The sequence below is a fragment of the Cricetulus griseus genome (assembly GCF_003668045.3).
Source record: "Cricetulus griseus strain 17A/GY chromosome 1 unlocalized genomic scaffold, alternate assembly CriGri-PICRH-1.0 chr1_1, whole genome shotgun sequence".
In the NCBI taxonomy this organism is placed as follows: domain Eukaryota; kingdom Metazoa; phylum Chordata; class Mammalia; order Rodentia; family Cricetidae; genus Cricetulus; species Cricetulus griseus.
This window is the reverse complement of record NW_023276807.1, coordinates 199,954,886-199,980,105: the sequence shown is the minus strand read 5'-3', so window position 1 is coordinate 199,980,105 and position 25,220 is coordinate 199,954,886. Positions and strand designations below refer to the sequence as shown.

The following is a 25,220-nucleotide window of genomic DNA, read 5'->3' as shown; positions in this document are numbered from 1 at the left end:
AGAATTCTTAAATTACATTTCCTGGATGATTGTTCCTATAATAACATCCTTGCCACAGTTTCCTTTCTTAAAGGCTTTCATCATACCTACTTTGATTATATGGGAAAGAGTTATTCTTTTGTTCTGACAAACATGGCTGTCTTTAAAACAACAACAAGACAACACCATAGGCTGGGAAATACCTCATTTGGTGGAGTTCTTGTGCAGGACCCTGGGTTTGATTGTCAGCACTGCATAAAGCAAGGCATGGTGAAAGATGCCTGTAATCCCAGAAATTGGGATGTAGAGGGAGGAGGATCAGGAGTTCAAGGTCTCCTGTGGCTCCATCATGAATTTGAGGCCAGTCTGGGCTATATGAGACCCTATCTGAAGAAACCAAGACAAACCAAACCAAATCAGCACCGCATCCTAAAATGTTCTTCAGTAGAATGTGAGGGGGGTGGTTAGGGTCGGGTGCCCTTGTCCTCCCTCACTGCTCCATGTGTGTCTCTCCAGAATAAATGCTTCGTCTGAGAGGATGGTCTTCTCTGGTAACTAGAGGAGGACCAGTCTGGGTCAAGGGTACAGTACAGTGGCTGCACACATGCATTCAGGGATGTTAAAGAAGGCAGTGATGGCAAAGAAATGGCTGTCAAGAAATGGCTGTCTTTTCTGCCGCCGTCCTGCAGCACCATTCTCCAAGGATAACCAAAGTCATATTCCACTTCTTCCATTTAACTTACATGTTCTATTTCTGTTCGTCTGTGAGAAAATGCCTATTTTTATCTTCCCAAAGTAAGAGATTCATTAGAATCCTCAAACAAAGAGGGCATTGCTGGCTAAGAAAGCAGAAAGGCAGGGGTGATGAATTCCTAGAACCTAACACAATCCATCACATAGATAGATACTCATGAATATTTTTTGGATGACAAAGAGATAACTGCTTGTAGTGCTGATAACAGTAGACCTTCATGTGTGGCCGCTAATGCTGTCTGTCATCATAGTTATCATTGTAACATAAACAGACATGTACATAACCAGGCAGCAGGACTAGTCATGTGAAAATTGTAGTAAACATGTTCTTTGTGTATCTTTGTAAGAGGGGAAATTAGAGAAAATTAAAATAATAATTTAAAGGTAGTCATTTTGGCAGATGGGCTCCCTCCCTCTCCCTCTCTTCGTTTTTTGAGACGGGATTTCTCTGTGTAGATTTGGAGCCTATGCTGGAACTTGCTCTATTGACCAGGCTGGCCTCAAACTCAAATCTGCCTGCCTCTGCCTCCCGAGTGCTTGGGATAAAGGGATATTTTCATTTTTATAGACAAGGGAAATGAAGGTGCTTTTCTGTGACCAAGTAGTCTCAAGACATAAAATTGACCAGATTCTTTGTATTTCCTTTTTCCTTTTAAATTGTTACTTTCTGTGTGGGTGTTTTGTCTGCATATGTATCTGTGCATCACATGCATGCCTGGTGTTCACAGGGGTCAGAAGAGGGTGTTGAATCTGCAACTGGAGCTGCCACAGATGGTTCTGAGCCATCCCATGGGTGCTGGGAATTGAACCTGGATCCTTTGAAAGAGCAACCAGTGCTTGTAACTGCTAAGCCATTTCTTTAGTCCTACCTTTTCGTTTTCTTAATGGTTAGAATCACATCTTTGGAGTTAGTTCTTTTGGATCAGTTTCTATTCTTGAGTCATTATGTGATTTTTTTTTTTTTTAAATTTCTGTGTGGCTATACTTGTTTAGGTTCTTTGGCTGCAAGGAACTGGATTGAAAATATATAGAGACATGTAGTAGAGCTCCAGCTTGAACTGTGGCCAAGTCTAGTAGTAGCTAGAAGCCCCCTTGTTCTCCTTTAGTATCTAAGTTGCCAGATGGGTCCTGTATGCCTGCTTTACTCTTGTTCACTTTATTTGGGGGTTATCCCTTTGTTTTGACTGACCACACCCCAGGCTTAACCATGATTTTCTAGCTCCAGAGCCATTGGAGAGCCACTGGTTGGCTTTGAAAATGCTTTTGAAGTATGGACCAAGGAATATTTGAAATGTTTTTTTTAAAAAAATATAGACCCTTGCCCCATCCTAGTCATAATTTATCAGTCTCTTTTGATGATGGGTTTAACCATCTGTATCTAAAAATAGAATTCCAGATAACTTTTACTTGCACTGTACTTAGAGAAACACTAGAATGTAATTAAATGTAATTTGTGACTGCAGGTGTGCTGTCTTTGAGTAGAAAACCACCTAGTTAATCAGTCATGGCAGAGGATAGGAATCATATACTAACATAGTACAGTGAGCACTCTAAAGTCAGAGGGCCAAGTTTGAACCCTGACTCTATCAAATTAAATAATGGGATTTTTTTTTTTCCCCCAAGATAGGGTTTCTCTGTGTAGCTTTGGAGCTTGTCCTGGAACTTTTTTTTTTAGACCAGGCTGGCCTTGAACTCACAGGGATTCACCTGCCTCTGCCTCCTGAGTGCTGGGATTAAAGGCATGGGTCACCACTGCCAGGCCAAACAATGGGAACTTATTTACCTTTGTGTGTTGGCTAATACTGTTTTTTTTTAGCTCATAGGGTTCTTGTGAGTATTAAACGATGTAAGAGAGAACTTGTAGCATACATGGAAAAATTAGGGCTCATATACAGCATCATTAGTAGTTGTGTTTTTACTAGTACTGCTTCTGTTACTAACATGGTTGTCCAGGCACACCTAGTTCCACAGGGAGCTTGTATTTTTGCTGTTGTTTGTTTTTGAGACAGGGTGTCTCTGTGTAGCCCTGGCTGTCCTGGAATTTTGTAGACCAAGCTGGACTTTAACTTGGGGATTAAAGGTGCCAACTGCCTGACTGGATTTTGTGTTTTCATATGTGGCAGGGTGAAAGTGAAGGCAATCTAGTGATGGTAGTTGTATAATTGTATAGACTGACTCAAACTAGGACAGAATAATGTGAATTTAAATCATATTCACATTTAAAGGCTAAATAAACATTCATTTCAAGTCAACTTAATAATTACTAGCAAGCTTTATTCTCATTAGTATGTTATTAACAGTTAAACTATTTCAACATCATTGTGTCTACCATGTAAACTGGAACTGGATGGTTATTTTTACTTCTGCAGAGGGAAAGGAGACTCCCCAGAGGCTCGAGCATTGGCTAAACAGGTAGCCACAGCCCTGCAGAACCTGCAGAGCAAAACCAACAGGGCTGTGGCCAACAGCCGACCTGCCAAGGCAGCTGTCCACCTTGAGGGCAAGATTGAACAAGCACAGCGGTGGATTGATAATCCTACGGTAGATGACCGTGGAGTTGGTAAGGGCTCGTCTCAGTGCAGTTGTGTGGGTCACTGCCACTGTCCTTTATAGTTGGAAATACAGTGCTGAAAGGGATCTTGAGCCACTGTGAAGTCACTTTTCAGTGTGGCTCTATTTCCAAATGCAGCCAGTAAAATCTCTATAATTTAACCAAGATGTATTAGAGAGTAAATGATATTTCTGTGGACAAACAGAGCTTCATAATTGCAACTTTGAACTAATTACTACCAATTTTCATTCTGTAGTATTTCTGTTTTTATAGTCCTTACCAATTACCCATTTAAGTATATTTTTTGGAAAATGACAATAAAAGACATTTGATATCCTCACAGCATCCTGTAAAAGTTGAATCTCTCTCTCATTTTTTGTTTTTGCTTTGCTTTTTGTTTGGTTTTTTTTTGAGACAAGATCTCCCTATGTAGCTCTAGTTGTAGTTGTCCTGGAACTCACTCTGTAGACCAGGCCTTGAAGTCACAGAGATCCACCTGCCTCTGGGATTAAAGGCATGTGCCATCATGCCTGACTGATACGATTTTTAAGGAGATGGAGGAATAGATTTATATGATTTTGTTTCATGATTACATCTGTTGAGGCTGAAAAATACATTCTCTTTTCTCACATATACTGGGTAAGACGAGTGTTTGAATTATTGATGGCTAGTGGCGGTGATGGGCTCGAGAACTGGGCAGATGCATAAGCTGTGTAGGAGTGAAATGATATGAACACTGTTCTATGCTCATTCCTGCTAAGGTGTTCATACCCACTGGGCAGCAATTTGATTGTTAGGAGTTTTTTTTTTTTTTTTTTCCTAATGCATTATTTCTAAGTAGCTACTATCAGAATTGTGTAAACAATGTGAATATTGTTGTTATACTTAGCAAGCAGTATGATAGTTACGGTTAATATAATAAAATATAACCTATATTTTTAGGTTATGTTTTCAGTTTTGCTGTTTTTTTAGTACTAGGGACCAAACCCTAAGACTTGTGTGTGCAGGTCAAGTAGTCAAAAAGATATTTAGTAAGTGGAAATTGTTCACTATAAAGAAAATGAGTGAAGAAATAAAAGTTAGGCTTGGGGTGTAGGTCAGTATTAGATATGCATGAGGCTCTAGATCCAATCCCCTCACTTCCCCTAATTCTGAAAAGTTAATGCACAGTTTCTTCTCCCTGTACTTTTCTTTATTTCCATAGGATTATATTTTGTGGAGAATCCTGTACCCTTATTAAATGCTATTTAAAAGAATCTGGAGTGGCAGTACAGTTGCCTTTCTTACGTCTGTGTGAACTTCAGTGTTTCCCTCTTGGTTTATTTAGGTCAGGCTGCCATCCGTGGACTTGTGGCTGAAGGGCATCGGCTGGCCAATGTTATGATGGGACCTTATCGCCAAGATCTTCTTGCCAAGTGTGACCGTGTAGATCAGCTAACAGCTCAGCTGGCTGACCTGGCTGCCCGAGGGGAAGGGGAAAGTCCTCAGGCAAGAGCACTTGCATCCCAGCTTCAAGACTCCTTAAAGGTAGACCTTACTTTTTGATGTCTGTTAGTGTAGAGAAACAACGAACAGAAGAGACGGTTGTACAGTGTGTACATGCGTGTGGAAGTCAGGTGTCCACTCAGGTATTGGGCACCATCTATACTTATTTTTGGGACAGGGCATCTCCTTGCTTTGGAACTTGCCGAGAGAGTAAGCCAGGCAGTCAGTGACTCCAGGGAGCTGCCTATCCATACCTCTCTAGTGCCAGCATTTTTCAATGTGTGTTTTGTTAATCAAATTCAGGCTGTCATGTGGCAAGGCAAGGACTGTACTGACTGAGCTGTCCCCACCTCACCTTGAGACTTGAGAATTAAAATGACCAAATATACAAGAAGATCAAGTTTATTAGGAATAAGCCAAGTGGTGGCAACTAATATTTTTCTAAATTTCATTTAAGAGATCTTTCATGATTTTGCTCAGTGCATATATCATTTTACTATTATTTTTTACATTCCAATCCCAGTTCCCCCTCCCTCCTCTCCTCCCGCTCCACCTCCCCACCCCCCACCTGTTTCTCAGAGACGGTCAGGCCTTCCCTCGGAAGTCTACTAAGTCTGTCCCATCATCTCATTGAAGCAGGACCAAGGCACCTCTCCACCCCTGTGTCTAGGATGGGCAAAGTATCTCTCCATATAGAGTGGGCTCCACTAAGTTATTTTGTACATTAGAATTAGATCTTGGACCCACTGCCAGTGGCCTCATATATTGTCCCAGTCACACCATTGTACTCCAGGAGCTTGGCCCATTGGTTAGTGGTGGATTTCTGCATCTGTTATTTATTCAGTATTTAATTTTTTAGATAGGGTGTCACACTCTGTAGCCCAGGCGGGCCTTGAGCTCTTGTCTTCATAGCATGATCTGAGTACAGAGATTATATGCATATACCTGGAGGTTATTGAGTTTTTCTATAAACTTTATTTTTTTTTTAAATTCTTGTAAGATAGTAGACTATTTAGAAATTTGGTATTGCATTTTCCAAATACTTAATTCAGTCATCACTGGGCCTGGCTAGAACTGGGAATGTTTAGAGCCTTCTTTGTGGTAGGCCTATTGTTCTATTATTTCATAGTGTCCACTAAGAAAGAAATCATGTATGCCCCTTTTACTAGACACTAATATGTTAAAGAACAGAGTTCATAACTGGGTCTGTGCTAGCTCTGTGTTTTATACATATTTGATATTCAAGAAATAGTTTTGAATGTTCTGAAAGTGAATGCATGAAAGGCAGAATGAGTGAATGAGTCAGTGAAGTTAGCAGATAAGCCTTTTGGATGTTGCTGTAAATTTCATTTGTAAACCATATTTTTAAGGATCTTAAAGCCCAGATGCAGGAAGCTATGACTCAGGAGGTGTCTGATGTTTTCAGTGATACCACAACTCCTATCAAGCTGTTGGCAGTGGCAGCCACAGCTCCTCCTGATGCACCCAATCGGGAAGAGGTAGGTATCTGAAGCACACAGGCTGCTTGTGGACGAGAGATGGAAGGGCAAAGGGGGGTCTTCTTGTCCCCCAGGAGTATCAGCTATGTCTGTCTGTAACTGCTAGCTGTAGTATATTTGGCCATTACATTAAAGCAAGTGGAATTGCTTTTTATCATATACCAAGAAGCATGACATGAAAGTAAGGATCTTTGGCATTGATTCAAAAGGTAAAAACTGGCCTTTCTTTGGTTTTCTTGGTGTTTTTCTCAAGGGAAGGTATCACTCCAGGCAGGAAGAAATGAGGGATGAAGATCACTCCAGCCACAACTTTCTGAATAGTGTACTTTAAACTCATTTGATGTAATAATTCTGTACAAAACCTTCCCGTGACTCCTCCCTATCCTAGAGTAAAGCCAGAGACATTACAATAAACAGTAGGCTGGTGATGTGCTGGTAAGCTAACTCTTCAGGAAAAAGACCCCAAAAGGCCTGATTTATAAATAAGTGATGGTTGGATTTTCACAATGTAAATACTCTGTGTTGTATTGTTTCTGTTTGCTTGTTTGTTTTGTTTTTTGAGACAAGGTCTTGCTGATGGCTTTTATAGCCATTGATTAACTACAGAGGAGCAAAGTTTGGAGGGCCACCCAAGTTGAAACATTTTGGGTAATGTGTTCTTGCTTCTTGGTGACTCTCTCTTTCTGGCCTAGGTTAGGAGGTGGTTCAGTTCATAGTCCCCTTACACTAGGGTGATTTGCTACTTTTTCATCCCAGGCTTCTAAATTTCACACTCTTAGATCCAAATTTCGGCTTGTCTTGTCCATCCAGAATCTAGATTCTAGATGCTTCATAGGTTCCTCATTCTATGCTGTTTCTCTTCAAAATTGTTTCCAGTAACCTTTTCCTTGCCCTACACTCCAATAGGGAACTCAGGCATTTTAATTTTATATCACCAGTAATTTTGAATCCTTTCTATCATGTTGCCACGGTTTAAATTCTGATTCTTGGTCTTCTCCACCCCTGGATGGTTGCATAGCTCTCTGTTGTCTTCGAATCATTCATTAAGCCACCAAATTGGGATTCATCCAACCCCTGATTTTCTCCTGGTTAAGTCATTCAGTGGGCATGGGGACAGAGCTGGAGCTTTGTGCTACAGTTTTGTTTACATGGTTGTTTGTTGTTCATGTACCCCAGGCTGACCTTGTTAGGAGGCTGAGGATGGCCTTGAGCTCTTGACCCTCCTCAGTGCTGCACTCATAGATTGTGCCATAGCAGCTGGCTTGTGGGATACCAGGGGTCTGATCCAGGATTTCATGCATGCTAACAAGCTGTCTACCAATGAGCTATATCCCCAAACCCCTGTAGTCTGGCTTTTACTACTCTTTTTATGTTGGTTTCATACAGGTAACTGTCTCTTATTCCATGCTCCTGCAGTAGCTAGTTGGGTGTAATGTCTTGCATACTTGGCCTTCTATGTCTTTGCTTCCTCTATCTAATTACCTCTGGCTTCTTTTCTGCCTGGTTCTTCTTTGTCCTTTATTGTGTTCTTTTGTTTTCTGGATTGATTAAGTGCCTTTCCTTTGACTCCCATAATCTGCTATTTCACGTAGCGACACACCTTATTACAAATGCCTGTTTCTGGGCTCCTCTCTGGGTTGTGAACCCATTCAGGGACAGATTATTGTCTTTTCAATATCTACCTTAAGTCTGGGAAAATAGTAGGTAGTCAGTAAATGTTTTTTAAAGATTTATTTACTTATTATATAAGTGTTCTGCCTGCATGTATGTCTGCACACCAGAAAAGGGCACCAGATCTCATTATAGATGGTTGTGAGCTACCATGTGGTTGCTGGGAATTGAACTCATGACCTCTATAAGAGCAAGCAGTGCTCTTAACCTCTGAGCCATGTTAGTCAGTAAATTTTGACTGAGCTCAGAGAAAAGCAATCTAATGCAGCAGTTACAGGGAGAACAGATACAGCCTGGACTTGAAATGTCCACCAGAGCAGGCAGTACACCTGTAAGCCTATAATGTGGATATCAGCAAAGGTAGGGAAACTTGTAAGACCAGGAGAACAGGACTGCATTGGCTTTTTGTCTGAGATTGTGAGCATTAACTATATTAGGAACCCAGGAAACTGAATCAAAACAAGTCAGAATAGTTTGAGACTGTAGGTGGTGGATGTAGAGCCCTGGGATGAGACTGGAGCTTGCTGTTGAACTGAAAATCTTTAGAGAATGCCTGACCTGAGTCAGAGCTGGATACCAAGTACAGAAGTGGTACCGTGAGGACCCTCAGTGCTCTGTGTGCAGCATTAACCTGACCCAGTGCTTTTTGGTATACCTTGTCTTCCAGGTATTGATCCTAATGTCACCCAAGCAAATACAAAGCCTTTTGTCATTTTAAATTAGTTTCTTTGATAATGTACAGCCTCTCGTGATATCTTCAGCAGAAGGAAAGTTAACTTTTTAAGATTCAGAGACCCAGCTGAACAGTGAAGTTGATGGATTTCCATTTGGGACTAATAAAATCACCCATCTTGTCTTTGTGTTAGCACCAGCTATCATTTTACCCACTGAGGTCAAGGGCAGAGTTTTTACAACATTAATGGTAATGGGATACATGAATGGAGGCTGGAGCTAGGCAAGGACTCTGTGGATACTTGGGGACTTGTAATGCACCCAGCTACCTGCAGAAGAGCCTGTAGTGGGTTTGCCTGTCTTCTTCAAACTAAGAGTGAAAACCTTTGAGGAATGAGATTATTTAGTCTTCACATTCTGTGAACTTGTTGCAAAGTGTGTAATTCTGTGTGTGTCCTGCTTGCTCTTGGTAAAGTAAGTTTCAAAGAAGATTCAGGGATGTGTCTCTGTGTGTGTACATGATGCTTAAGGCTGAACCTCTGAGGAAATATATAAAGGTCAGGATTTGACATTTGACTATTGTTTTAGTAATAAGATTTGATGTTATCTCAAATTTTTGAGCAGTTACAGAATCAAATTAAAAACATCTTTTACTTCCTGGTGCATTACATTGAAATAAATTTCCTTAATGTCTGTATTTTTCTTTTCCCTCGAGGTATTTGATGAGAGGGCAGCCAACTTTGAAAACCATTCAGGAAGGCTTGGAGCCACAGCGGAGAAGGCGGCTGCTGTTGGTACCGCCAATAAATCAACAGTGGAAGGCATTCAAGCATCAGTGAAGACAGCCCGAGAACTCACTCCCCAGGTTAAGTTTTGCTCACTCTTCATTTCAGTATCATCATACAGTATTTGCCAAATGAAATTAATTATAAATGCTTTGTTACGATCACATAAAAAAGTATGCAGAGGGGCTGGAGAGATGGCTCAGCAGTTAGGAGCCATCTTAAGGGCTCTTCCAGAGGATCCCAGTTTGCTTCCCAGCACCCATGTCATTTGGCTCACAAACAGCATGTAATTCCATCTCCAGGAGATCCGATGCCTCTGGTGGGCATCTGCACTCATGTGCACATACCCATATGCAATACACACCACCTACACATAATTAGGAATAATAAAAATAAATAAAAAATGTATGTGGAGCTAGGGGAATAGCTGGGAAAGCTCTTGTCACAGAATTATTCGGACTTGAGTCTGGATCTCAGAGCTCATGTGAAAGACAGTCATGTTAGGCTATGTTTGTAATATAGTGCTCCAAAGTGAGATGATGGGTGGAGACAAGGAGAGTCCATGGGGACTCACAGGCCAGCAAATCTGGCATATGCACACAGTCATGAACAACAAAGACTCCCTTGTCTTCAGCAAGTTGGAAGGTGAGAAGGACCAATACCAAGGTGTCCTCTGACCTCCACACACATTTGTGGTACACATGTCCAAACAAATACTTATCTGTGCACGCACATCATATATACACACATTGTACACATACACACCCCATATCCATATTTACATATTTATTAGGTCAAAGTTGGTGACCTCTAGGATTATAGAGGACTTTGACCTTTATATATTTTTGCATTGTTTTAATTTTTAAATAATGGTATTATTTTGAAAGCAAAAACAGGCGGTAAAGCAGCCCTCCCCCAGCACACATTATTAAGCATCTCTTTGAGGAGACTGAAAAACAAAAATAGCTGTTTTCATTGCTAGTTTTCCTTTTCTTCCTAATCGTATAACTAAGGTATATAGTTAATTATGTGACCAAAGAATAGCCAGGAGGTTTGGGAACAAAAGAAGATTGGAAATGAGAGAAAACAAATTGGAAAGAATTAAAGTTCTAATAAATCCATCTGCCTCCTCTTTCCTCCTCCCTACCCTTTTGCTGAGGCTGGCTTTTGACTTGTAGCCCAGGTTGGGCTACAACTATCTAATGTTAGAATTATAGGTGTGCAGCACCATGCACAGCTAGCTTTCTTAAAAAGCTCAGCATCATTTAGTGTGATGTTTGTGCAGGGTTGGGGTTTTTTCCTCCTTCTCCTATTAATATAGAGAAATCCATTACATTTATTAAGTGCCTGTGATATATTGGTGGGTTCTGCTAGGCTTTACAAATCTGTGATTCTAGCTTTTGTGGGAACTTCTCTGGGGAGGGGAGGGAAATGGTCCATGTGCTTACCTTGCCTGTTAACACGAGAGTTTCTCTGTCCCCTGCTCTTCCTCTTCCCCTGCCTTGGGTATGGAACTCAGGGCTGTATACATGCCAGGTGAATAACTTACAGCACCACTAAGCTACATGCCCCAACCCATTTGGAAAAGTCATATTCATTTAACTTAAATAAAAACAGAAAAAACTGGCTTCTGTTTAGGAAGCCCAGGTTGGCCTTCAACTCACATCAGTGCCTTGAATGATGGGATGACAGGCCTACACCACTAAGCCTAGCTTCATCCAGCCTTTTTAGAAATTCTCATAAAATATGAACATTCTTAATTAAAAGCACAAAATCCTTCCATAAAACACTAAATAAAACAGAATTTCAGTACAAAACTGAGATTGAAAAACAAACAAACAAACAAACAAAAAACCCCAAAACAACCCTAGTAAGGGCAGATGCATAAGGGCTGCAGCTGTATGAAGCATGGTAAGTCTTCTTGGTTTTCTGAAATGTTCGAATAACTAACTTTTCCTTTACTTCTTTCTACCAATACCCTAACATGTTTTCCTGAACACTTGGGGCTTTCCCCTCAATATTTTGGGCTTCTTACCTTCCTCTAATGTGTTTCTCCCTACCATGTAGCCACTCCCCCCATCCCCCTTAGATGCCCCCCCCATCTCCTGGCAGCTGCTGATTTTATAGCTTGCCCTCCCTTTGATTTTTCTTTTAAATTCTAATACAACTGTTGTGTGTATCCCCCCCACCCCCCACATGCTTCCAGAAACAAAAACCAACCCAGAACACTAGACTTGGAAAGACTGAAGACTGTAGAGAAAGATCTGGACTCAAATGCATTCTAACTTTCTCATTCCACAAAGTTAGCCCTTCATAATGCACTGTTTTGAGGAATATAAACATACGTGTATGGACTGTGCATTGTTAGTTTCTCAGTACTTCTTTCCCAAACACTGTCTCTAACCAGCTAGGAACCTCTAGAGTGTCTAGATTTTTGCATCTTGGAAGTGAAGGTGTTGTCTTTTCTCTCACTGGGTTTTTGTAAAGATGCAGTCATGTAATGAATGTGAAAGCAGTTTGCTAACTGAACAGGTATTTTAGTTAATATCATTTTAAATGAAGTTTGAGTAATTTTTTTAAAATTGTGAACAGGTGTTTTGATCAATATTCATAAATCATAGCTGAGTAATCTTTTTTTAATAATTTATTTTATTTGCACTGGTGCTTTGCATACATGCATGTTTGTGCGAGGGTGTCAGATCTTAGAGTTATAGACAGTTGTGAGCTGCCATGGGGGTCAGGGAATTGAACCCGGGTCCTCTGGAAGAACAGTCAGTGCTCTTATCTGCTGAGCCATCTCTCCAGCCCCATGAGCAATGTTTTGTTTCATGCTGCTATTTTATTTTATAGATAGGGTTTAACTATGAAGCCCTGGTGGCCTGGAACTTAACAGATTGGTTTTGTACTCACAGAGATCTTCCTGCCTGTCTTCCCAGTGATAGGATTAAAGGCACGCCTACTATGCCAGCCTTGTCTCTTATTTTTGAGATATGGATCTTGCTATGTAGTCTAGGTTAGCATTAAATTTGAAATCTTTTTGCCTGCTTTCACCTCCTGAGTGCTGAGATTATAGGCAATATATATTCAGTTGATTTTTAAATCATTTTATTTTTTATTTTTAAGCAAACTATTTTGCCCAGGCTGTTTTTGAACTTGTAAACCTCCTGCCTCAAGCCTATAATCCCAGAGCTCAGGAGGCAGAGGCAGGATCTCTGTGAATTTGAGTCCACCTGATCTACAAAGTGAGTTCCAGGACAGCCAGGGCTGTTACACAGGGAAACTGTGTCTCCAATAACAAAACAAAACAAAAAACAAAACCTCCTGCTTCAGGCTCCCAGGTGCTGGGATTACAGGATTGAATTACCTTGCCTAACTGAATTTTTAGTTTCTTTTTGAATCTTTTAAAGATGAAAGGGTTGATATGAAGACATCAACTCTTAAATGTACATCAGTTTTTATTATGTTCTTCTGAAATGTTAAATGAATGTTCATTTATGTTGACACCTTATTTTTTTCCCAAATCAGGATATGACTCTAAATTTTTGTGTGAAGGGCCCCACTCTGGGGTCTGTTTATGGCACCAGACTTAATGTGATCAGCCTGAAGAGGCTTGCCAATTTTGGTTTTCTGGTGCCATCTATGGGAGAAATGGAGAAAAGGTAAAATGCTAAAATGATTTGTATTTTGAATGTACTGGTGTCCTGGTATTTGAAGATTGCTTTGTCATTGACAGGTCATTTCTGCTGCTCGAATCTTACTGAGGAACCCTGGAAACCAAGCAGCTTATGAACATTTTGAGACCATGAAGAACCAGTGGATTGATAATGTTGAAAAGATGACAGGTATAATTTTACAAAATTCTTTTGGTCTGATTCATGATTTCTGAGGACCTCAAGCAGGACCGGTTATATCAACTGTAATTGAATATAGGGACAGTCAGGGGCTCAGCAGTGTGCTTGGCCCTGATCAAGAAGCTTAGCAGTGGCGGCTTCTCATTCAGGCTTTGCTACTGTGTTGGGAGAGAGACTAAGTCTTTATTTTAATACCGCCCTCTGGTGTGATGTTCATTGTTACAGCTCCTATCTTCTCTTTGAATAGTGTCTTTGCCCAGTCCCAGCTAGAGTTTAGTTTCAGAGGCTGGGAGGCGGTGTTTGTGGATACAGTAAGGGGCCCTGTCATTTTCAGAGGGTTCACATTTCAAGGAACCACAATAGCTACCATTTAACCCAGTGTGTCTCAGAGTTTCCTCCAACTTATCAACTACATAGTTCTAAAAAAAAAACAAAAAAAAAAAACAAAAAGGAGACACCTGTGTCTGTGTGACTGAAGAAGAACTTCTGAATCTTCCCTGGTCTCTGCTGAGGGATAGGACAGAAGGGCAGACATGAGGAGTGTGGGCTCTTGGCTGTCCCTATAGAACCTGCAGTCAGGGGTCTGTAGCAGCCAGACATGAAAGCGGAGCTTCCGAAGTGTCTAAAGAGAGGTAACAGAAATAAGAAGCAGGCTGTTAGGGTTACTGGAATCCTCCGTGTGGCTCAGCTTGGGCACTTCAAGCTGCCAGCAGTCAACAGATGGCTGGAGAGTGAGATGAGAAGGGAGAAATGTCATTAGCAGACACTGTAGTGGAGATGCGGTGAAGTTTCAGACTCAACCCTTGCTTCCTCTCCTGATGTCTTTGCGTCTCTGGTTGCCTGTGGTGGATATAAGAGGGCCAGTGACCACGGTCAGTATAAATCCTGAGTCCAAATGCCTTTTGGGCTGTGCTTGCACTTCTGTTTTTTAAGCTGTTTTGCTCACTTGAAAGCTTCCAATTTGTAGGATTAGCTTTGAACTGAGAAGAGAATTCCGAGTTGTACTTTCTCATGAGAAGCAAACTGACAACAGTGTTTGAATCTTTGTTCTTCTAAAAACAAGCTCAGTTCCATTTCTGTTTTCTTGACAGGGCTGGTGGACGAGGCTATTGATACCAAATCTCTGTTGGATGCTTCTGAAGAAGCAATTAAAAAAGACCTGGACAAGTGTAAGGTAGCCATGGCCAATATTCAGCCTCAGATGTTAGTCGCTGGAGCAACCAGCATTGCTCGTCGAGCCAACCGGATTCTGCTGGTTGCTAAGAGGGAGGTAGAAAACTCTGAGGACCCGAAGTTCCGAGAGGCCGTGAAAGCTGCCTCTGATGAATTGAGCAAAACAATCTCCCCAATGGTGATGGATGCCAAGGCTGTGGCTGGAAACATCTCTGACCCTGGTAAGCAACAGTGCACGGTGTCTTTCATCGTAGCTACAAGGCTAACTTGGCAGAGATGGGAGAAGAGTACTCCACCACCACAAACAAAATCTGGGAGGAAAAATATGGACAATGCCTGATGTGGTACTTTTTCCTGTAACCTCAGCACCCAGGGGGCTGCGCCAGGAGGATAACTGTAAGTTTGAGGCCAGCCTAGGCTATTTACCCTGTTCCAGAGTTATAGAATGAGAGCATGCCTCAAAAACTTCAAAGAAAAAACTGTAAACATTCAGTTTGAGAATGTTGTATTAATGTTTTCCTCTGTTCAGTTTTGTGCAGTATTGTCAGGATCAGTATCTCTACACTTCCTTTACGTTGTCTGGCTTCCTAGCCCAGTTCATAATCATTAGTTTGGAAACTTAAAAAAAAAATACTAGCTACCCATCTGCCAAGCATTTACTTCATGAAGTTGGTATGACTTCTCTTTTACTCTTCTTACATACAACGACCTCTCTCTGTAGAGAATCTTGTTTTTGTCACATATAGAGTGCTTAAACACACTCTGCTTTCTTAGGCCTTATATGAAAGAATTTTGAATTTTCTTCAGCTCCATTTCAGTGTCACTAATGGAGATAATACTTGCTGCCATGCATTTGGTTGCAATCATGTATATCTCTTCTTTTTTGGAAACCTACATTTCCCACCTTGTCAGTGAGAAGCTAGGCTGCCTGACTCACTTCTGGTCTATACACAATCTCTGTTATTTGCAGTCCACCATCACTGTGGATGCATTTGATCTTTTCATTGGAGTTTCTAAATATTTTAGCAGTTCAAGATAAGGGTTAACACACTGAATGCCAACTAGAGCACAGACATAGAAAGGTGAGATGTACTCCAGGGAGCACAAACCCAGTCTGGAGCTGACATCTCCCATGCTCTGCACTCAGCAGACCTGTCTCATGACCATGCTTCATCACAAGTGGAGTGATGGGTACCACCTGAGCCCAGCTCACACAGGGGATTTGTATTGTCAGAATGCATCCTCACCACTATAGGAACAGCTGGCCTGTGACCCTTCCTTAGGGCCTCTGACTTGCCCTACTTCCCTTGTTACTGCCCATGACTCATGCTGCTGCCAGCCTTATTAATGGGAACCAGTTCTTCTGCTGGATGGGCACTGCCTTGGGCCCCGACCTGCCCAGCTGAAAGTGAGAGTGTTTTGTCTTTAGGCCTGCAAAAGAGCTTCCTGGACTCAGGATATCGGATCCTGGGAGCTGTGGCCAAGGTCAGAGAAGCCTTCCAACCTCAGGAGCCTGACTTCCCACCTCCTCCACCAGACCTTGAACAGCTCCGAGTAAGTAAGCTGAGAGACGGGAGGAACTGAGCAGCCAGGGGTTGAGCTTGTGTGAGAGGCAGATCTGCCTTTCCAGTCTCTGGGTCCAGGTGCTTGGTACTTTTTATGTGATTAGTTAGAGATAGATCTTAAGTTTCATTCCTGAATTGATGGCTTCATAACCCAGCACTTGTGTATGTACTTACGTGGTATTAACCCATTGTGACAGGGTGAGAATGGAGCAGAGGTAAGTGCAGTTGTGATGGAATGATGAGGTACGAATTGTAAAAGAGTTTGTACATTTTGTGGAGAGGATTGCAGTATTAGAATCTTGTTAGGTTCTTGCCTTTCTCTCTTTTTAGTAACATAATTAATATTCTCTTTAAAAAATACAAAAAAAAAAAAAAAAGTGTGTGCGTGTGTGCATGTGCTTGTGGAGGAAAGAGGTCAACTTCAGGTGTTGTCTCTCCGGAGCCATCCATCTTAGTTTTGGAGCCAGGACCTCTCACTGGGATATAGGGCTTTTAGCTGGCCAGTGAGTCCATGGGATTTGCTTTTCTCTGCTTCCTCAGGGCTGGGTTTACAAGCACATACCACTATCCCGAGTTGGTTGTTTTTGGGTTTGTTTTTGTTTTTTGAGACAGGGACTCTCTCAAGGGACTTCTCTGTCCTGGAACTCTCTATGTAGACAAGGCTGGCCTCAAGATCTCGAAGAGATCTGAGGTGGGATTGAAGATGTGTGCCACTGAGTTTTTTACTTGAGTGCTAAGGGACCAAACTAGGGTCTTCATGGTTGCATGCCTAGTGCCCTCAGAGCCCAGAAGAGGTGTTAGATCCCCTGGATCCAGAGTTATAGAAGGATGTGAGCTGCCCTGTGGGTGCTGGGAATTTGAATTGAATTTTCTGGAGGAGCAACAAGTGTTCTTAAAAGCTGAGCCATCTCTCTAGGCCCTTAAATCTTTTTCTGATTCTTTCCCACTAAGTACCACGAATATGTTTCTCCATAGTTTAAGAATAAGCTAGTTGGGTAATATCTTGCAGCAGTTACAAATCCTTGAAACAGACATAGTAATGATCATATGCAGATATTTACTCCAGTTAACAGTTTAGAAATATGTTGATTTGGGGAATAGCATACCAAGGCAATTGTTGTATTTACTTCCTTTAGTATGGTGTTTGTTTGTTTGGTTTTTTTGAGACAGGGTTTCTCTGTGTAGCTCTGGCTATCCTGGAACTCACTCTGTAGAGCAGGCTGGCCTCGAACTCACAGAGTCCACCTGCTCCTGCCTCCTGAGTGCTGGGAATTAAAGGTGTGTACCACTGTCACCTGGCTATGTTTTCTTACTTAATGTCAGTAAAAGATGTCAGGTTGGTTAAGGACAAAGCTGGGCCACTACAAATAGGTAAGGTTGGTAATTTCCCAGTTTTCAACTTTTCTTTTTACTTTCTATTAAGGCTTTTGATGGTAAGAGCCACTGGAAAGTGATATTCCTGGCAAGTGGCTCCTTTGAATCATTACATTTAGAATTAGGGTTGTAGAAATCACGTGGCAGATGCAGAACTTGAAACTTCAATGAGAAGTTATTGCCTCTCATTTGTTCTTTGACAACCAGAACCAGGACCAGGCCTTACATCCTCTATGGGGATTGGCTTTGGAATTGTTGATCTGGTAACTTGACGTATGCCTCCCAGGGGACATCACCAACACACACACACACACAGCTGTTAGTGTCTTGCAGAGATTTTTTTTTTTTTTTTTTTTAATAATTGAGATTACACAGATGGGTCTCATGGCTGGGTGTGGGTGCTTTATAGGGAGTCAATGTGGGTAGATTTTCTAGATGGTTTTTGGTAGAAGCTCTTAGGGCTTATATTGACAACCTGCCTTTTCACATTTGTAGCTAACTGATGAGCTTGCTCCTCCTAAGCCACCTCTGCCTGAGGGTGAAGTCCCTCCACCCAGGCCCCCACCACCAGAAGAGAAGGATGAAGAATTCCCTGAGCAGAAAGCTGGGGAGGTGATTAACCAGCCCATGATGATGGCTGCCAGGCAGCTCCATGACGAAGCTAGGAAGTGGTCTAGCAAGGTAAGCTCTGAGACATTCCTTGTCAAGAATGCGAGTCTTCCCATGAAGGATGAAGAGCCACATCCACAGCCCAGGAAGAAGTCTATTTGGAGTCACCTTCCTTCTTGCTTACTGCCAGTGTTTTAGGCAGTACATTCTTTTTACCAGTGATTTAGTAAGAAGTCTGTAGTGTTTGATGGTTTGCCTCTCTTGGGCAAAAGGAAAAGGGATGTCTGTGGCTAAAGAACAGTTTCTTTCTCTTTGTCCATTAGTGTCATCTCTGACTCCTGATGTTTGAGGTCTTTTTATAAACAGTATCTTTCTTGGGTTATTGAATGATTTTTGATGCTCTATTACTAACTGGCCAAGCTTGAGTATGAAAGTATGTTTTGTGGGCTTTGCTAGATGATATCTGTGCATTTCCTTTAGTCCTCGAATTAAGAAGCAGGAAGATTGGTGTCTCAGAAGTGGTGTGTTTTTATCCTTTCTCAGACTCCCTGACCCCTCTTTACTCAAGACAGCTCCAAGTTATCTTCAACTTAGCTAATTTGAAAGTCTAAGTATTAACGATGTGCGGGAGAATCTGGATGCAGCAGCAATCCTGCCTCCATGTCCCGCTTGTTTCCCTGAGTGGTGGAAATTAATGGTAGCTTTTCTTGCTTAGAGTGAAATCCTGGTGCTCATTTCAGCAGTGAGATGTGGTTCTTAGCTCTAAACTGTTTCTAATGCAACCCAAACTCTAGCCCATCATCCCCACTGTATTTCTTTAACTGAATATACTTCCCCGGGGGGAACTGAGCTGCCTGAAATTAATCTTGTTATAACCCCCACCCCATCAAACCCCCGGCTGAGAAATTGATGTTGGTTTTTAATCCAGTGTTAGAACTGTCATCTGGGAGCCCAGGCTCCCAGGAATGGAAACCTTGCTGGTGTTGGACCTGACCTGGGGAATTATTTATAGTGGTGTCTCTCTGACACCCCCAGGATTATATAGCACAAATCCTACTATGCATAGAGAATGGGAGAGAGTGACAATAGGGATGATTTTCCTCTAAGGAAACTTAATTACAGTAAACCCACACATATTTTGAGGAACACAAAAATATATGTGGACTTTAAAGGTGAAAGTTAATAGAGTCAGGCAGCATTTGCCCTACTTTGTTCAGTGTGTTCATAAATCCTGGCCAGAAGGTCCAAATTCATGAGTTCACTAGCTTTGAGCTATGTATGGGTGGGGAAGGAATGTGTTTGTCTCTGTCCATCTGTCTTTTTGACTTTAGCAATAGTAAATTACTCTTTTCTTCCAAGGAATGGGGATGAGTCTTGGTTGAGACAGTTTAGGAGAAAGGACTGGTGCTATCTAAACGCTTTACTGGCTGTTGACTGAAGTTTCTATATCCCCCATCAACTGGCCTGGTGTCTTCCAACTTAATGGCCATGTTTTGGAGATGGGCATTGAATTTCGGATAAGAATTTTTATTTTTGTTCTTGTTGAGAATTATTTTCATTTTATGCCTATGGGCATTTTGCCTGCATGTATGTCTGTGTACCACATGTGTGCAGTGCCCATGAAAGCCAGAAGAGGGTGTCACGTCCCCTGGAACTGTAGTGATAGATGGTGGTGAACCATCATGGGGTTGCTGGGAACTGAATCCAGGTCCTGGAAAAGAGTATTCAATGCTCTTAACCACTGAGCTATCTTTTCAGCCCAAGAATTTCTATTTTTAATTTTTTAAGTTTTCCTATTTCTTGAGACAGTCTTATGACTTACTGGTTCCCAACATGGCCTTCTTACCTCTGCCTCTGGATTCCTGGGACTACAGAAATGTATTAGTAGAATAAGACATTTAGGAACCTTAACTAAAATACCATATGAATTTATATTTCCTCCTGCTTACAGAATCTTGGTGTAAACAACCTTTCTTCACCAGTCTTCTTATGAATGGCTTGGCTTCATTAAAGCAATTCCTTTTTCTTCTATGCCAGCTTGTTTTTTAGCATCTGTTCTCTGTATTTCCCCAACCCCCTACAATCCCAACCTTTGTTATAAAATTCATGTTCTTCCTCTCTTGGCTCCTGTTCTTTTGTACGCATCCATTTTGGGTTCATATGAGGGCTCCTCTGAGCTTAGCCTCATTTAATTGCCAAGTCTATGTGTTACCTGATCTGTGAACTAGTAAGTTGAGTTTGGGTTGAGAATCGATTTTCAACAAAGGAGAGATTTAGGTTGTATCTAGAGGCGGTGCTTTCAATTGCCACAATAAGATATTGTGGAAGCTTTGTCTTTGAAGATCTTATTAAGGAGAAAGACAGTCTAAAATGATGTAGGGTTTTCACTGCTATAGGAACTATTCGACATGTCTTCTTGAGGATCCTATAGCTAGCTGAGTGGTTGTAGAACATTTGGTAAATACTCTTCATGCATTATTATGTTGATTTTCTTGTCTGTTTCCCGGCTTGCTGTTGCTTTTGACATAGTTTTTCTAATCTGGGACTTCTAATTCCTAAAGGAAATAGTAGGTGTCTGGTAGCTGCAGAGCTGCATGTTCCAAGATGATGGAATAGTGAGTGTCTGGTTTAGGAGGATGTTCAATTTTCCTGTTCAAACAGCTTACATGACTGTGTTTACTTTTTCCCTTTGGATTTCTTTTAAAAGCAATGGCTACTGTGTTGTTTGGTTCCCTAAACATGTGATTCTGGTCAGGTTTAACTTCAGCAACAAGCATACATTGCCTTCTCAGGAAACCTTTGCTAGAGCAAATTTCTTCACTTATTTCAAGGTGACTTAGGCTGAAGGCTGAGTTCCTGTCTTCTGTTCACTTGGCTGCTGGAGAGGATGCCATTTTCTTTTCCATCCCAGGCAAGCTTTGGTTACTAAACCAGCTGAAGCTTCATTTCCCAAGTCCTGTTGTTCTTACTAACACTATCCCTATTTTTCACCCTTCCTGCCATCGACAAAGCCGGGTATCCCAGCCGCTCAGGTGGGTATAGGAGTTGTAGCTGAGGCAGATGCGGCTGATGCTGTTGGGTTCCCTTTCCCCTCTGACATGGAAGACGATTACGAACCTGAGCTGCTGTTAATGCCATCTAATCAGCCGGTCAACCAGCCCATTCTGGCCGCGGCTCAGTCCTTGCACCGGGAAGCTACCAAGTGGTCTAGTAAGGTACTGATCGGTACCCCCAGTTGGGGGCTGCTCCAAATGCATCCGGCCATGTGCAGCCTTGACACCTTGCCTCACTCATTGTCTGTGCGGGTCCTGTGAGTTTGAGCCGGGCGGGCAACTGTCTGTCTGCACCTTGTTGTTGTTAGGGCTGGCTTCACAAGTTTGATAGGTTTGCTAATGTCTGAATGAATTGCATTTATGTTTAGGGAATAAAGAGAAATGGGGTCACTTTTCAAAGGATTCATTTTCTTCCCATTTTTGTGGCCATTAATTGGAACTATACATTCCTTGGGAAGCTGTAGCTAGCTGTATCTCTCAGTGATTTCTAGGTCAGGAGCCATTGGGGGACCACTGAGCTTTGCTCAGCTCTACTGACCTCTCACTGACGCTCAGGCAGAGTTGATCAGGACAAGAGCAGCTTTATATGGCAGAGTCTCTGGGGGAGGACTGCTTGCTGCCCTGCACCTGGCTGTGTGACAGATGCTGGCCCTTGTGGGAGCCCACGGGAAAGGGGCTTCACTGACTGCTTCTCCAGGTGTCTCAGAGGGGTTGGAAGTGGCCACAGGGAAAGCTCAAGAGCATCAGCTAGGTGACAGAGCCTTGGGTAGTGAACTAACATTTGTTTGGAGAGTTTAGGTGCAGAAGTGATCACCTTTTTTGTTTTTCCTATTTAAAGATGGCATGTTGCAAGAAAGAGTCTGAAAATGGTGGGTGATAACTAACCGTGGCACTGTGCTGTCTTCTAACCAAAGTCATGTAATCCTAAATTACCTCAGGTCTACACCAGAAGTTCGTCCAAAGGGCTTCATCTAACACATGCCTCTCCTCATGACCTCCTTCAAACCTGTGTTCTCTCTAGCCTCAGTTTATTTCCTGTGACATGTACCTTCCAACATCAATGAGGAGCCACTTGATGGTGCCTGTGGAGCTCTTGCAGGGCACCCTGAGTGGCATGGTTTGTGTGTGCCTCACTGCACTGTATAGAAATTGAAAAGCATGAGGGGAAAAATGAGTGGGGCTTGGCCATTCAGATAGTTTTGAACACTGTAGTTGCTATAATTTAGGTTGTTAAGGACATAAAATAAATTGCTTAAATATCTCCTTATGATCCACAAGGGTTTTAAGTGAACCAAATGCCAAATCTCAGATAAACTGCCATTAATGAGTGAGTTCCATTTATAGCCTGATTCAGGTTTATTTATTTGATTCCTCCCTCAGCATCCTCTTAAGTGAACATTCCTTATTGGAGGCATCACTTAGCTGATGGACTGTTGAATGGATTTGTAGAATCAATTTTTTTTTTAAATTGTGGAATGATTAGTATGCTCTTTCAGGCTGACAGATGAGCAGTAGAGGGAGGCCAAAGTAGTCTAGATGATAAAACATCCATTTCTCCCCTGTTTTTTTCTCAGGGTAAGACTCCTCATCTAGGGTTTTAAGTTCTACTGAAGTAGCACAAGTACTTAGCTGCTGTTTACAAGAGCAGAGGTGGAGGATGCTTTTAGCATCTGGAAAGCCTCCTTGGTGTTCTTCCTTTCTGGCCAGCTCGACTGCTTTCTCCCCTACTACAGAGATGACAATGCCTGTGTGACCGACTCCTTGGCTCTGGCCCTATGTTATTGACACAATTAACCTGGAGATGCTCAAGTGCTTGTTCAGTGCTGTGCCTGGGGCACCCACGTTGCCCTTTCAGACTAATCTCTGGGTCTTCTTTGTTTTCATTCAGGATATTCTCTCACTGAGTGTTGGGGCAAGTACCCAGTCTCTCTACTGTCTCTCCAGTGCTTTCTACTACCCCAAACAGTACTTTCCTTAGCCCTCCAGAGCTGCTAGAACAACAGGCTTCCTCCTCTCTCTTTTTTTCTACTTTCCTTAACTTGGCCAGTGTGTGGGCAGAGCTCATGCTGTATCTTTGCTTCTCTCTAGGGCAATGACATCATTGCAGCAGCCAAGCGCATGGCTCTGCTGATGGCAGAGATGTCTCGGCTGGTAAGAGGGGGTAGCGGTACCAAGCGGGCACTTATTCAGTGTGCCAAGGACATCGCCAAGGCCTCTGATGAGGTGACTCGGCTGGCCAAGGAGGTTGCCAAGCAGTGCACAGATAAGCGGATTAGAACCAATCTCTTACAGGTACTTGGGGAAATAGGCTCTTCCCCAAGTGTTTGTGTGGGGGGCACACCTGAGTGGGAAGTGTGAATGTGAGGGAAAAGGCAGAGAGGAAATTGGATGAATAGGAAGGAAGAGGTACTCAACGAGGGAAAGCAACAGCAGCAAGGGCAGTGAGTGTGTGGTTATTTGGAAAAAATAGACTGAAAGTTTATTTCCTAACCCGGTAGAATTTGAATGCCTCCATTTATGAATCAGTTGGGTCAGCACTGACCCTAGGGATAAAAACAAGTATATTTGTGCTGCTCATTTATCGAGTACTTCTGCATGCCAGCAACTGGGAATGGAGTTGGGTTTATCTGCCTCCAGGGAACTTGTGGGTAAGACAGCCAACAAACACCAAATACAACTTTCTCTTTAGGTATGTGAGCGAATCCCAACTATAAGCACCCAGCTCAAAATCCTATCCACAGTGAAGGCTACCATGCTGGGCCGGACTAACATCAGTGACGAGGAATCTGAGCAGGTATGTGCTGCTGCTCTGGGCTCCCTGCCTCTAGCTTCTTTGCTGTTTTATTTTAACTGTAGGACAAACTTACCTCTGAATTAAGAATGCAGCAAACCTGTCTTTCCTTATCACCCCCCTGGTGGGCCCTGCTCTGAGCCACACCCCCTTTTTCTTATGGTAGAGAGCATGTCTTGGTTGCATTGTGTACAGAGAGAGGACCTATCATTATTTTAGAAGTTAAAACGAGAGGCACATTCTCTCTCCATTAGGGAACTCACAAATAATTTTAGAAGACCAGCTGCTCTGACCTCTACAGGGGCATCACTGAGGAACAAGGACACTCTTCTGCTGCCACCACTGCTACTTACACTATCACTATTTTAATCCAATAGCTCTTACTTCTCCCACCATGGGAGCTTTATTAACATCCCTACCTTCTGATATTGCAAGTAGTGTTTGGTACTGGGTTACTTTCCTTAGTGGGATGTCTTCTGCTTAAACATAGAAGATGGTAAAACTTCGATCCATGCTAAAGCACATTAAGTTAATTAAAAAAAAAAAAAAAACACTTGTTGAGTCTATGTTTGTCCCATTAAATGAATAAAGGAAGAATCAGTGTGGTAGAATGGAACCATAGGAGAAGTCTTATGGAACAAGTGAGAAGTCTTCAGCTAGACCCTGACTCTTGTGAGTTTGGCTGGCAAGGCTCCAATGAGTCTATGTTTGTCCCATTAAATGAATAAAGGAAGAATCAGTGTGGTAGAATGGAATCATAGAAGTCTTATGGAACGAGTGAGAAGTCTTCAGCTAGACCCTGACTCTTGTGAGTTTGGCTGGCAAGGCTCCAAGCCTTTCTGGGTCTAAGAGCCTTCATAACCAGAAGAACAATGTTAGGAATTTAGATGCTAACTACTTTCCCAGAGCCCTCTGAATTTTATGTACAAGTTTCACTCATATGAAAAATTTTTCTGGGGAACCCCTTCAGCCTTTATTGAGTTCACAAAAGATCTATGACTTCAGATAGTTAGAATTACTGCCCTAGAAAAATCACTGAATTGTCTTGGCTGTGAGTAGACTTCCAGCTAGATCTCTGTCCTCTAAGTTTGTGTGTTTGGAAAATTAAAGTACATACACTTATAACATAGTTGGTTGCTTGGTTTGATTATTTTCATTCATTGGAGAGCAGTGAACAAAGAAAACAAGTCTCTGCCCTATGGAACTTAAAATTTAGTACAGATAGATAAATCACCCCCCCCCAACAAAAACAAGTGCCAACAAATAAAACAAACCCATCCCCAAAACAATATAGGTAGAATACATAGCATATCAATTAGTGATGATGGATTTTATGAAGAAAAATAGTAACTTTAAGTGAAGAATGATAGGAGTTTAAGTGGTGTGATTTAACATAAACAAAAAGGAAA

The 25,220-nt window shown here is 42.1% G+C and overlaps 1 protein-coding gene across 2 annotated transcripts in view; it reads left to right on the top strand.

Annotated features, from left to right (window-relative positions):
• The window catches only part of Vcl (vinculin), a 94,980-nt gene that overhangs the window by 67,235 nt on the left and 2,525 nt on the right, over nt 1–25,220 (top strand). Inside the window, exons 11-21 of one of the 2 annotated variants that reach the window (XM_027387517.2) lie at nt 3,102–3,292; nt 4,611–4,810; nt 6,139–6,267; nt 9,326–9,475; nt 13,129–13,237; nt 14,338–14,640; nt 15,849–15,973; nt 17,854–18,039; nt 20,979–21,182; nt 23,109–23,312; nt 23,710–23,814. In XM_027387517.2, coding sequence (XP_027243318.1) covers nt 3,102–3,292; nt 4,611–4,810; nt 6,139–6,267; nt 9,326–9,475; nt 13,129–13,237; nt 14,338–14,640; nt 15,849–15,973; nt 17,854–18,039; nt 20,979–21,182; nt 23,109–23,312; nt 23,710–23,814 — 1,906 coding nt within the window. The remainder of the gene's footprint in view (nt 1–3,101; nt 3,293–4,610; nt 4,811–6,138; nt 6,268–9,325; nt 9,476–13,128; nt 13,238–14,337; nt 14,641–15,848; nt 15,974–17,853; nt 18,040–20,978; nt 21,183–23,108; nt 23,313–23,709; nt 23,815–25,220) is intronic. The other variant, XM_027387518.2, reaches the window with a different exon arrangement.